This window comes from Macaca thibetana, chromosome 10, assembly GCF_024542745.1.
Source record: "Macaca thibetana thibetana isolate TM-01 chromosome 10, ASM2454274v1, whole genome shotgun sequence".
Classification (NCBI taxonomy): Eukaryota; Metazoa; Chordata; class Mammalia; order Primates; family Cercopithecidae; genus Macaca; species Macaca thibetana.
In genome coordinates this window covers 33,324,142-33,337,786 of record NC_065587.1, presented here as the reverse complement: position 1 = coordinate 33,337,786, position 13,645 = coordinate 33,324,142, and the positions used below count along the sequence as shown (strand labels likewise).

General features: G+C 46.7%; 1 protein-coding gene across 11 annotated transcripts in view; it reads right to left on the bottom strand.

Moving 5' to 3' along the window:
- MICAL3 (microtubule associated monooxygenase, calponin and LIM domain containing 3) overlaps positions 1-13,645 on the bottom strand; it is a 232,758-nt gene that overhangs the window by 99,284 nt on the left and 119,829 nt on the right. For all 11 annotated transcript variants that reach the window (XM_050746022.1, XM_050746012.1, XM_050746011.1 and 8 more), the window contains exons 6-13: positions 12,841-12,996; positions 11,432-11,532; positions 8,398-8,655; positions 7,919-8,034; positions 6,974-7,100; positions 5,452-5,548; positions 3,102-3,249; positions 324-520 (exon numbers count right to left, since the gene is read on the bottom strand). In XM_050746022.1, the coding sequence (XP_050601979.1) occupies positions 324-520; positions 3,102-3,249; positions 5,452-5,548; positions 6,974-7,100; positions 7,919-8,034; positions 8,398-8,655; positions 11,432-11,532; positions 12,841-12,996 (1,200 nt within the window). The remainder of the gene's footprint in view (positions 1-323; positions 521-3,101; positions 3,250-5,451; positions 5,549-6,973; positions 7,101-7,918; positions 8,035-8,397; positions 8,656-11,431; positions 11,533-12,840; positions 12,997-13,645) is intronic.

Here is a 13,645-nt window from a genome sequence, read left to right as displayed (position 1 = left end):
TTCTTCAAAAAGGCTGGCTCTGAGAGCGCGAGCACTAGAAGGTGGTGGAGTCATGGAAAAAGACTTGGTACAGGAACGATTTCTGCATTTTTATAAATGCAGCGAGAAAGATTTGGGAAAGAATGAGGGGTTGAGAACATACTACTAGAGAAGGGAAAAATAATGAAGCAAAGCTCCAGAGATTTCCCTGACAGCTAACTGGTAAGAACACAGAGTAACTTTGTGTTTGGTGGCACTGCTGCGGGACAGTCGAGAGGAAGGAAGGAACAGCCGGGCCACAGCACAGCAGCGGGGGTGGTGCAGCAGCTCCTCCCGGGCCTTACCGCTAGAGGGGAGGGAGTCCTTAAACATCTCGTAGAACTGAGTCAGGTACATCACCATGGAAAGCTTATCGGGCTCCCCCACGGAGGCCATTTCTTTGCCTGTCATGATGGGAGAAATGCCCAACTCCTTCTCAGCAATGTCAAAGGCCAGTTGGTTATTCTTCTCCACATTTTGCTCATCCAAAGAATCAAAATCTCTGAGAAACAGGACAAGGAAAATGTATCAAGATAGGTTGACTGTCCTTAAACAGAAACACGGTATCCTGGAGTCATCGTCCTTTCTCTGTTTTCAGCTAAAATCCAGGGTGCTGTGCATCGTGGACACCTTAGAACAAACCTGTTTTATCTCACCTCTTGTTCTTTTTCTTTTTACTAAGGAAAAGCAAAGTAACCTCAGGAAGTGATGAAAGGTTTACCCACCAAAGAAAAAAAAAAGGGAAAAAGTCGAAAAACTACTCTCATTTTTCTGGTAACACAAATTTACCACTAAAATGTGAGCTTGAGAATAGGAACTGGCTGGGCACAGTGGTTCATACCTGTGATCCCAACACTTTGGAATGGTGAGGCAGCAGAATTGCTTGAGCCCCGGAGCTCAATTTAAATTAAAAATTTAATTCAAATTAAAAATTAGCTAGGCATGGCGGCATGTACCTATGGTCCTAGCTATGTGGGAGGCTGAGGCAGGAGAATCACTTGAGCCTGCAAGTTCAAGGTTGCAATGAGCTATGACTGTGCCACTGCCCTCTATCCCGAGAAATAGGGTGGGGGACCCTGTCTCTAAAAATAAAAATAAAAAATAATGGGAACTATCTTATCTTTAACATATCTTGATCCTTGCATATGGCCCATCCATATTAAACTAATGTGAAAACACGATACATCTATTTGAATCAGATTACCCCTACAGGCCCGGGACTGTCACCCACCATGGCCCTTAGACCCGACGAGCTGTTAAGGTACTAAATCAGCTCTGATGAATCTTAGCCTTCTCCTGGAGGGGAAATTCCAAAATCTTCCTCAAAAAATGTTTCCATTGCTAAGTTTCCTATTTAGATTAATGGCCATTTCCTACTGGGTTTAAGCCTCTTGCTTTTCAGAAGACTGATCGCATTCTTCCTTACATGACTTCAGGCTAACCCAGCAGCCCTTATTCTGTGTTAACCTAGGACCCCACAGCATTTTCCACTTTCTCAAACTCCCCCTCACTGTAGGTTCAGCCCCTGAAACTATGACCCCACTGCTGCTGAACAGTGCCGCGCTGTCCCTGTGCTGCTTTGCCTTCCCAGAAGACGGTCCCCTAACCTTCGCCCGGTGCCCCTCCACCCCCACCTGCTAGGCTCCCTCAACCACTTCTGCCTGTTCCATTCGGAACAGAGCTGACTCACCTGCCCATCCTCTGCCACTGACTACAATCTTTCCCAAGCTGCTCTTCCTTGCCCCACCCCCTTTCTTTGGCGGGAGTGAATAAGCCCTATTCTTACTTACTTGTTATCAACTGCTGGGTGAGCTAAGTGACAGGAGCAGCAGAGGTCACTTACCTCCATCCAAGCACACCAGAAATCCCCATTGGTAATCCACACTGCACAAGGCTATTTTTACCAGCTCTTGCCTCGTCAGTTTATAACCATCATATAAATAGCAACTATATCTTGCAGGATTCTTTAAGCAATCATTAAACAAAACAAACAGAAATTGGCCTCTTAAGTGGACCTCATGATGGAAAGGACAGGAAACCAAAATAACGCAACATGCTCTGCTTCTGAATCCTTCTGTCTGGCTTCCGTGGTAACAAATGCCAATGGGGGAACCTGAGTGTGCTGGCCCCCACAGCTGACCTGGGGTCACCCCAGAGTGCTGATTCTATAGACAGGTGAGTGGAGAATGGCCAAAGGAGATGTCACTGGGATAGGTGGGTAGGACAACAGAATATGTCTGTAAAAAATGCAGTCTTTAACACAGAGAAAATACCAATGAACCATCATGAACTGGTTAAGTGTTCATGATGTTTTGCTTTGTTAGTAGTGACACATTTGCCTTGAGCTGGCCAAATGTTCTAGCCAGGTTTCCCCTGTGACCCACAGAACTTGAGAGAGCGCTAGGTCGGGCGCGGTGGCTCATGCCTGTAATCCCAGCACTTTGAGAGGCCGAGGTGGGTGGATCATGAGGTCAGGAGATCGAGATCATCCTGGCTAACGTGGTGAAACCCCGTCTCTACTAAAAATACAAAAAATTAGCCGGGCGTGGTGGCGGGCGCCTGTAGTCCCAGCTACTCCAGAGGCTGGAGCAGGAGAATGGCGTAAACCCGGGAGGTGGGGTTGAAGTGAGCCGAGATGGCGCCACTGCACTCCAGCTGGGGGGACAGAGCGAGACTCCTCGTCTCAAAAAAAAAAAAAAAAAAAAAGATTTTGAGAGATAGCTGGCTGAAACGAAGAGTTCAATCGGGGTCAGTAAACAGAGTTTTCCTCTGTGTGAAGCTAACAGGCCGAGGTGGGTATCAAAACCAGTTTTTGACTTATCAGTGTTGTGATTTTTAAAACTCAGCTATAGGAGCGCAAAAGACTTATTGGAAAAAAATAAAAATAAAAATCATTCCTGGGTTGAGCTATATAATACATGACATACAGAGTTTCAAATACAGTGAAATCAAAATCACTGCCTTCTAGAGAAAGTATACTATGAACCTCATTCTAGGAAAAAGGACAAAATATTACTTGATAACAGAGTGGTCTGAGATCCTTGGGGAATATTAAAAAAACATAAAGTTTGATCACAACTTACATCAAGTCCGGGCGGTATCTATGGATAATTGCACAAAGGGCCAAGCCACTTTTCCAAGACATGGTGAGATCTGTCACGTTTACCCCTGCATAGCCATCTGTCTGCCTCTGGCACCAACCCAGCAGTTTGCTTGAACGAGCTACAGACTCTAAAACAACAAAACACATTATTCTTGGAGGTGTGGTCACCTGGTAACACTGACAGAGAATCCTCTTTGCAGGACACACGTCCACTTTGAAAAATTACTGAGGGTAGGGACAAAACAGTCAACACTAGTTTCCAATCAAAGAAAACAGTGAGGAACAAGGTTATGCAAATGGTATCATGACAGTGAATTCTAAGAAAAGAAACTACTAGTTTATCCAGACTCTAAGGTCAATGCCACCCCCCAGCATCCTGAGGGACCACAGCCTGACAGCCGCAGCCCGCTGTCCCTGCGGCACTGAGGTGGAGGAGCGCCACCTACTGTGTGGCCAGCCTGGCTTGCAGCAGCTCTGAGTTCTCAGGTAGTCGCCGGCACCTGGCTGAGGAAGCCTTCCCCCTCCAAAGTAGCATTGGGAAAAGGAGAGGAGAAAAGGCTCCATCCTACAGGGTGGCACATTCAACCCAAAGCACCAGGCCCTGCCCCTGCACTTCCAAGGCACTGTATAACTTGCCAAGAGAAGAAGCCCTGCAGGGCTCTGCTGACAACACTGGGGCCCCAGATCAGACAGTCCCCGAACGGAGCCTGGCACCTCATACTACGAATTCTCAACCCTGAAAAACTGAATAGGCAAACACATGTGCTGGGATGCTTTTTACAGTTCATTGAAACGTCTTCTAAAACCTGAACAGCCTCTTTAAAACTCCTATTATTAACCACATCAGAAGAGCTCTCATACGGGCCATTCAGGAGAATCTACGAACTATTTATATCCAAGAAAGTCTGTTCCCTCACCGAGGGCAACTGAAGTTTGCACTAAGTCATTTAGTAATCTGTGAACACAAGACAAAAGCCAAGTATCATGAAAATCCTGTTTCATTTAGGTTTTTCACCGCGAAAATGTATTCTGCAATAACACATAAAACCACTTTCTGGTGCCATCTCTTGGCTCAGAAATGAGCTTTTACTCAGATCTGTCTCCTATGTGTATATCCAACCATCCAATATGTAATAGGCAACTTCAGTATTCCAGGCTCTAAAATAAAAACAGTGAATAAAGATACACTCTCTGCTTTCAAAGAGAAGACGCTCCAGGGGAGAAAAATGCAAATGTTTCCGACTGCCTGCTGGTCCTCACATCCACCCTGGCATCCCAATGGCACATCAAATTCACAATGTCCAAATGACTCAACCCTCTCAGCCCTCCCTCTGCCTTGCCTACACTGATGTAACACCATCTACAAACACCCACCTCTCGCCCCACAAGGTGATCAGCTGGCCCTGCCCATCGATTTCACCTCCTTACCATTCTCTCTCACATAACGAACAATGGGAATGACCATCCACCGGAGGCCTGGCGCTCATGATCACAATGTGAGGTAGACACTGCTGCCCCCACGTCCCAGACAGGGAAACCGAAGTTCAGAGCTATTCAATCACCTCTTCGAGGCCGCATAATTCACCAATGGCAAAGCTTGGCCCAGGACTCAGCTGCATCTGGCCCAAAGTCTGAGGTCTCCTCCACTACCTCCTCTCTTCTTCATCCTCAGCATCAGGGCCAGATCTGGGCCTTCACCACCTTCAGCCTGACCATGGCTATGTTTTTCGACCTGGTCTCCCTGCCTCTGGCACTTCCCTCCTCCATCCCCTCTCACATGTGGCTGACCAGGTGTGCGCTCATGTCATTCTCTTCCAAAAAAGTCTTCAGGGCCTTCAATACGTACAAAATCTGGAGTGGTCCTCACCTGTCACTGAATCCTGGCAATGTTGCAGGACCCAGCCAAAGACTTCTTCCACAAGGTCTTCCCCCAAAACCTTAGCTCTGACACTCTATCCTCTCTCCCCTCTGCCCAGCATCTGTATCTGGTTTCTCTCTATGCTCTCATAACACCTCAGGCCAAGGTAATTCTGTGTGATGGAGACCTGTCTTGTGCATTGCAGGATGTTTAGCAACATCCCTGGCTCCTGACCACTCCCTGGCTCCTGCCCACTCGACGCCAGGAGTACCCACTCCCAATCATGACAATCAAAAATGTCCCCACACAACTACCAGTATCCCCTGGAGGGCAAAATCACCCCTGGTTGACAGCCACTGTCTCAGACAGTGCTTCAGCCACGGCCTCGGACCGCACCTTATGGCTCAGTGAATGAGTACAGACTTCTCTGAAGGGGCTGCCTGCATCTTAAAAAGCCACCGCCAGAACTCACCATTGCGAGTCAATTTGGGGGTGGTTCGGGAATTCACCAGGCTCTCCATTTCCAGGTGAATATCTTTTGTTTCGCCAGTATCATATAAATGGCGCACCTGGCAGAAATTTACAAAGTCAAACAGAAGGAAAATCAAATATCAAGCAGCAAATTCCTACCTAAGAGAAGAATGGCTGAAAGGAAAGTCTGGGATAGCAGGCTGGGCAAAGTCCAGACAGAAGCTAGGATGATGACCTTTAAATCCTTTATGAAATAAGGTGGGGTTGAAGAAAAACAAATACATTTTAACTATGGCACTTTGTGCTACAAATCAGCTACACAGGGCGGGTGCAGTGGCTCACGCCTATAATCCCTACACTTGGGGAGGCCGAGGACAGCAGATTGCTTAAGGCCAGGAGTTTGAGACCAGTCTGGGAAACACAGGGAGGCCTTGTCTCTACAAAAAACTTAAAAATTAGCTGTAGTCCCAGCTACTTGGGAGGCTGAGGTAGGAGGATCACTTGAGACCAGGAAGTCAAAGCTTCAGTGAGCCAAGATAGTGCCACCACACCCAGAGAGCCTGGGCAACAAAGCAAGACCCTGTCTTTAAAAAAAAAAAGAGAAAAAAATGAGTTACTCGGCCATGGAGGTCCCTCAAAGAGTCTTGGTTGGACTAATGACGGATGCTGCCACTTAACAGAAGGCTCCCTCTAAGAGGCTCGGTTGGACTAATGACGCTGCCTCTAACAGGAGGCCTAAAGGTGGAAACTTCAAGTAGAAGGTGAAAAGAAAATTACACCAGGGGCTGGGCGCGGTGGGCAGATCACGAGGTCAGGAGTTCAAGACCAGCCTGACCAACACAGTGAAACCCTGTCTCTACTAAAAATACAAAAATTAGCCGGGTGTGGTGGTGGGTGTCTGTAATCCCAGTTACTCGGGAGGCTGAGGCAGGAGAATTGCTTGAACCCAGGAGGCGGAGGCTGCAGTGAGCCAAGATCGCGCCACCTCACTCCAACCTGGGTGACAGAGCGAGAGTCTCAAAAAAAAAAAAAAAAAAAAAAAAAAAGAATTACACTAGACTAGAACAAATTCTTTCACGTGAACAAACTCTTTTGTCCTCACAATAATTCTTTGAGTAGTCAGGGATTATTATTCCCATTTTTCAGGTAAAGAAATTGAGGCTCAGAGAATGTAAGTCACAGGTGATTGGCAGCAACAACACAGTTGGAAGTTACCTCTCCTCACTATGGGGCAAGTGCTCTTCCCTACAATAAGAATTTGAATTAGGAAACGTGGCATGAAGACCTGGATTCTTATCACGTTTGATTTTCTCTTAAGTCATTTAACAACTCTATGCCTTAGCTCTCAATCTGTTAATGCAAAATAGTATCTACTTCTACCAATTCAGAGAGACATCTATCTGGATTACTAAAAAAGCATCCTTATATGTGTGGTATTAATAGGTGCACACATCTCAATAGATCAGCATTCTCATCAGTCCTGTAGATGGGCCCAGAAGTAAATGCTGACAAGAAGGTCTCACCTGGCTTGGCCGGAGGAAGTTGACGTTGATATTGGGATACCGAGTGACTGGGTCGATACTGTACTGGCTGAAGTTCTTACTCACATTCTCAGGGGTGGTCTGAGGCAGCAACCTATAAATACTTTCCCTGCAATAACACAGCAATATACTCTGAGTCGGGACCAGCACCACGAACATCTCCCTCTCGTTTCATGGTAGTTCTGACAGCCCAGCAAGTCACCTGACATGCCCGATCCTCATCCTTGACCAGTGTTCTTGGGCCCTACGTCAGCCCCTGCTCCCCACACCCACTTGCAGTGATCCCATGGGTAAAAGCCGAGGAGAGAGAGCAGGCACAACACCATCAGTACCCATAGACGCTGCCTCCAACTCAAAAGGCCACACATTTACTCTTTTATTTTTTCAAGCATGCCAATATCTACTTCAGTTTTAAAGATAATCAACATAAAAAAAGAATTATCACTATATTTAGTCAGAATACCTTAAATAAGAGACAAAATAAAGTAATATCAACTTCCAATTTCATCCGGGAAATCTTATCCCTCAATTATTCTGGTCAAGGCATTAGTTCCTTATCAGAAAGCAAATCACAGGATTTTTATTGCATTTGTAAAAATCTGCTTCAACATAACCCATTTAGGGGTTTGAGAAACATTTATAAGCAGTTTGGCATTTTTCCTCTGAATTCAAAGCTACTTTTAATTTCTTCTCTGTCAGTAAGAAATTTATCTTGGAAAGGAGTAAGAGAAGACTTAGTCCAGGAGACTCATCTTTAGGTTTCTATGACTTTATGAAATCCTATCTCGCCTCTCCTCTTTTCCACATGAAAACATCTTTAATTAAGAAAGCAGAAAGAGAAGGAAGAACTTGCACTCTGCCTGAAGAATAAACCACTCCTTCTTTCCAGTTTTCTCATGAAAGGAAACCCAGATTACTTCCCATTACCTCTCTGCCAGCACTTCCAAAGGGCTTGTTCCTAGAGACCAACTTCGGACCATCCAGGCAGAGTCCATAGCAGCTAGAAAGCCCCGGGCTATTCCTGTTCCCATTGGCCAGAAAGGCTGTAAATAAGACACAAAACAAAGAATTAAAAAATAAAACACCTTTCAAAACAGGAAAAATAAACTAGGGAACAAAGAGTTTGCTGTTGACAGTAGCGTTTGGCAACTGTTTCAATAACAAACTGCTCTGCTTCCCCGATTGGTAGGGAGCAAGTCAAAAAAGGTGCAGAATTTCCATTCATACTTAATAAGCCTGGGCTCCCAGTGGCCTGTAGCGCTCCCCTACTTCCTGGTGTGACTCCTGCAGGGGGTTTACCTGTGCTGTACAACACTGCAGACGCTCATTCCAAGACCTAGGATGCCCAGATTCACTCCTAATTATTCCTGCCCCCACCACAGAGCGCTGCCATGCTTAGCACTCACCTCTAGGAGGCTGTCCCCGACCAGAGCCACTAGTAACTGGTGTCCGTTCTGCTCCCGCACCAAGGCGGCGTTCTCGGAGGCATACATACAAGTGAAGTCAAACATGGCCACGTCGGGCTGCCCATAGTGATTGATGGCAAAATCCAGAGACGGCAGCTGCTGTTGGGTGGAGAAGTCTGCCGCCTCCCTGGCATAGCTGAGCAGAGCCTCCTGGTCCACATTTTCTCGGGAAAGCAGGAGCTCTGTGTCGGCGTAGTCCTGTCTCGAGAGAAAGAGGAGGGTAGGGATGGAGAAGCCCTGGCACTGGGCCAGAACCATCCTATATGACCCAGGGCCACAGCTTCTCCTTCCCCCTGAAGGGACTCCACATTCCAAAACCAAAACTTTCAACCTGTAATCCCAGCACTTTGGGAGGCCGAGACGGGTGGATCAGGACGTCAGGAGATCGAGACCATCCTGGCTAACCTGGTGAAATCCCGTCTCTACTAAAAAAATACAAAAAATTAGCCGGGCGTGGTGGCGGGCGCCTGTAGTCCCAGCTACTCGGGAGGCTGAGGCAGGAGAATGGCGTGAACCTGGGAGGCGGAGCTTGCAGTGAGCTGAGATCGCGCCACTGCACTCCAGCCTGGGCGAGAGAGCGAGACTCTGTCTCAAAAACAAAACAAAACAAAACAAACAAACAAACAAAAAACAAAACCAAAATTTTATACCATTAAAAGGGGCAAGGGGAAAGGCAGCCAGGCACAATGGCCCACACCTGTAATCCCAGCACTTTGGGAGGCTGGGGCGGGCAGATCACTTGAGGACAAGAGTTCGAGACCTGCCTGGTCAACACGGTGAAACCTCGTCTCTACTAAAAATTTAAAAATCAGCCAGGAATGGTGGCGTGCGCTGGTAACCCCAGCTACGCGGGAAGCTGACGCAGGAGAATTGCTTGAGCCTGGGAGGCGGAGGTTGCAGTGAGCCAAGATAGCACCACTGCACTCTAGCCTGGGTGACAGAGTAAGACTCCATCTCAAAAAAAAAAAAGGGGGGGGGTTGGATTATTCCCAAGAGAACATAGACCTTGCTGCCTAAAACACACAGTCATGGCTTTTCCATTTGCTTGGAATAATTACTATTCCTTTGATCTTATCCTATCTGCCTCAGGGTTGTTCTGAGTATCACATACGTGATAGTACTTTGTGAACTGAAAGGGCATTTCATTATCTTCCGGGTAGTAAATGGCTTTTGTCAAATGGGACCACATGAAACACTCAGCCTTGCGTAACTCATGACACCCAAAGGAAGAAACCAAAAAAGCTTGAGTGCCAAAAAGACATGGAGGTGGGAGCAATGGTAGTTCAGGAGGCTGGGAAGGAATATGTTGAAAATGAAACAGAGGGTTTCAAAATAGTAAAATGAGACTCTGAAGGACTCCATAGAAACCCATAAACAAAGAAGAACAAAGGACTGAAAAACTCCTTTTCTGTTTTGGAGGTTCCTGGCACACTGAGCCAAGTCTTTATTCTCTGAAAGTGGGGCCTACGGTTTCTAAGTGGCCCTGATGGTCCTTTCAGCCACCACTACAAGATGTTAAAGCCAAAACACAAACACTCAGGTTGGTCCTAGAAAGACTGTTTGTTCAACACTAAGTAGCCACATGGGTTTAGTGTTTAACAGCCTACACCGAAGGTATGGCCTCTGCCCTCTTAAAAAAAAAAAAAAAGAAACACGAAGGCAAAGTAAACCAGGTCTTGGCATTCTAGACTGTTCCTATCGAATGCTGACTGATAACCACAGTTCTGCCTAGGTGGCAGATTTAAGTCTTCACCTTGTCTCAAGGCGTACGAACTGCTTCACTGGCTATTTCTTACTAACAGCAATACAACCCTGATGTAGTACCAGATAACCAGCAAGACAATTTTAGAAAGCATCTAACCGGATACGTCTTGCTTATGATTTTGGGAGAGTGGGCTGTATAAACAGCTTTGTCCTGGTTCTCCCTGAAGGCACACAGGATGGCTGTGCTGAGAAACAGCTCAAGGTTCCTGGGTAGAAAGAGGGAGCTCTCTGCCACTGGCACGTGCTCATCAGCTCACTCCCCGCTCTGCTGTCAGATAAGATAGTACTGCAGCTCAGACTAAAGAGACTGCATTCACACCACCCTGCAAAGACAAAGGACTCCCTGAAGTTCAGCTGTGAGACTCTTGTGGGAACTGCACAGGCCTGAATCAGCACAACTGGTGTCTCTGCTTCCGTTCTTCTCATCACATGAGCACAGTGATTCTCACGTTGAGACCAATGAGACCAGGCGAGACTTAAAAAACTCTCCTTCAGGGACCATCCACGTGGTGGTCTTCTGACTTCATATTTCAGGCCATCGTCTCAGGGCATGCCATGCAGTCACCTAGAAACAGGTGAGCTGGACCTGGCTAGGATGGACGCTCAGACCTGTTCTGTGGTCATAAAGAGGCCTAAGGTAGCCTGATCCTGTCAGTGCTGCCTGGACCTCTGAAAGCTGTATCTGCAGTGACACGAGAACCCTCATCAGGCTCCCATAAACACCAATCACTGCTTCTTGGTCAAACTCCCTTCCCTCTATCACTCTCCCTCCCAGAAGATAATTCTTCAACCAAGCAATCATCAGTCAGATATGGAATTAACAATAACCAGAAACCCCATCACCTAACATTAAACTGAATGTTTATGCATGAAATGCCATCTGAAACTCGCTTTGCAAGAATCCCGTGGTGAAGGAGGAGTGCGCTGGAGTATTACTGACAGAACACTGGCCATGTGTCGACAACTGTGAAAGCTGGATGGTGGGTACGTGAGGGTTCATTACACTATTCTCCCCCCATTTTTATTTACATTTGCAATCAGCCATAGTAAGCGTTGTTCACGCTAAACTGGAAAACATCAGGGGTTACCAGAAGATGCGTTCAGTACTCATTTTCATTCCCTTGCAGGAAAAACCCATCAGACAATTCTTTCTCTTGGTGATATTAACCACTTCAATAAGAAAGAGTTTTGAAGGAAATCCGTGGCTCACATGTAGTATCACTCCTTTGTCCAGCAAACTCTGCTTTTTGGCTGTCATAACGAAATAGTGTGTGTCATCTTTGTAGTAAACGATGTTCTCCAAGTCAATACCTAGGGCCAGAAGACAAATGTGTGCATGTAAGAGTTTGCTGAGATGAAGGTGCATCAGGGCAGCCTGAAAGGTTACACACAGGACTACAGAGACAAGCGCCTGAGACTCCAGGCAGGGAAAGGTGTCTAAGCCCAGATTCTCACGTCCTGCATCATTAGTTCATGGAAATACAGGGAGCTTTGTTTATCCGTATTCACTCAACACCCCAAACGATCCTAAAAACAATGACTGCTAGGAAACAGAACTGGAGGGACGGGAATAAAAACAAAACAAGCAAAAAAAAAAAAAAAAAAAAAAAAAAAAAGAGGCTGACCTCTAAAGAGGGCTTGGATTAGTTATCGGGTTAAGCCTCTCGGGACAGTCATCAAGGAAGCTGGAGGAATCTCCTAGATTCTTAAGAACAGGATAGACAACTTGACGCCTGGAAGCAGAGAGTGAACTACTGACTTTCTAATTCAATTAGTCTAAAAAATAGATGTAATGGAAAGAAATCAAGTTCTAGAAAACAAAAGAATGAAGGCACATTTAGCAAAATATCCACGTTGATCTATTCAAAACCTATCATACAACAATCTCACTGCTATCTGACACATGGTTTGCCTTCAAGCCTGAGCTGGAACTCAGGAAGAAGACTACATACTTAAAAGGCCTAAAGTCAGCTTCCCAACCAAACCAGGGAGCCACCGGCCAGCAGCTACACCAAGCAGCATGACTTAGCATCACAGCACAGGGCAGGCATTGGGAAGAACCAGTGGAGGCAGAACGAACGCTTTAAAACAAATAAACAAGCAAACAAAAAAACTCAGACTGGGTGTGGTGGCTCACGCTTGTAATCCCAGCACTTTGGGAGGCTGAGGCAGGTAGAGCCCAGGAGTTTGGGAGCAGCCTGGGCAACATGGCGAAACTCCGCCTCTACAAATAATATGAAAAATTAGACTCTTGCCTTTAGTCCCAGCTACTCAGGAGGCTGAGATGGGAGGATCACTTGAGCCCAGGAGTTCGAGGCTGCAGTGAGCTGAGATCACGCCACTGAACTCCAGCCTGGGCAACAGAGCGAGACCCTGTCTCAAACGAAAAACAAAACCCAGAGCAGCCCAGTCACTGTGAGGAGGTTAAGAATACGCGAGGAGGAGACAAGTTCTGCAGGAAGCATTGCGCTAGGAACAAGGCACAGGAGTGAAAAGAGCGGGAGGGGCAGATAGTGCAGGAGACACCCCGACGGCCACTCATCCCACCAACCCCCCAAGAAAACGTCCCCAGGGACTATTTAAGTTTCTATCCTAGGCTCCGGAGACATCAACACCAACCTGTGGCTTCCCTCAGTTCCTGGAAAAATTTTTGGTTGAATATAAAAGCCACACCGCTGATCTCTTCCACTTTAGCTTCTGCTGTTGTATTTCGGTTGATAAAATTTGCGGTGATGGCGATGGCCAGTTTGCCACGGAATTCTTTCCGACGAAACCCTGGAGGGAGGTGATAAATCGCTGGCTAGAGAAGGAAGATCACTTCAAATGAAAGTGGGGGTGCTGATAAAGACATCAGGGAAAGCTGGGGATGAGAACTGATGGGAAAGTTAGGGCAGCTCTTCTGCAGATGAAAACAAGGTATTTACCTACCTAGGAATATGAAAATTCAGGAACGAATTCAAAGTCTCCGTTAACAAACAATTTGAAATCTGACTGGCTGGAATATTACTTAGTACCAGGGATTCCTCTTTAAAAAAGGGATGTGTTGGGGGAGTACCTGCTTATTAATATGTAGATTAAGTCCTACAGGTGCCAGCCACTCAAGGTATGGTTCGTCTCCTAGTGCCCCAGCAAGAGTGCCCTGTAAGCAGCAGCCTGGGCGAGGTGAGGTGGTTCACACCTGTAATCCCAACACTTTGGGAGGCTAAGGCGAGCAGACTGCTTGAGCCAAGGAGTTCGAGACCAGCTTAGGCAACATGGGGAAAACCCAATCTCTACAAAAAACATAAAAATTAGCTGGACTGGCCGGGCGCGGTGGCTCACGCCTGTAATCCCAGCACTTTGGGAGGCCAAGCCGGGCGGATCACAAGGTCAGGAGATCGAGACCATGGTGAAACCCCGTCTCTACTAAAAATACAAAAAATTA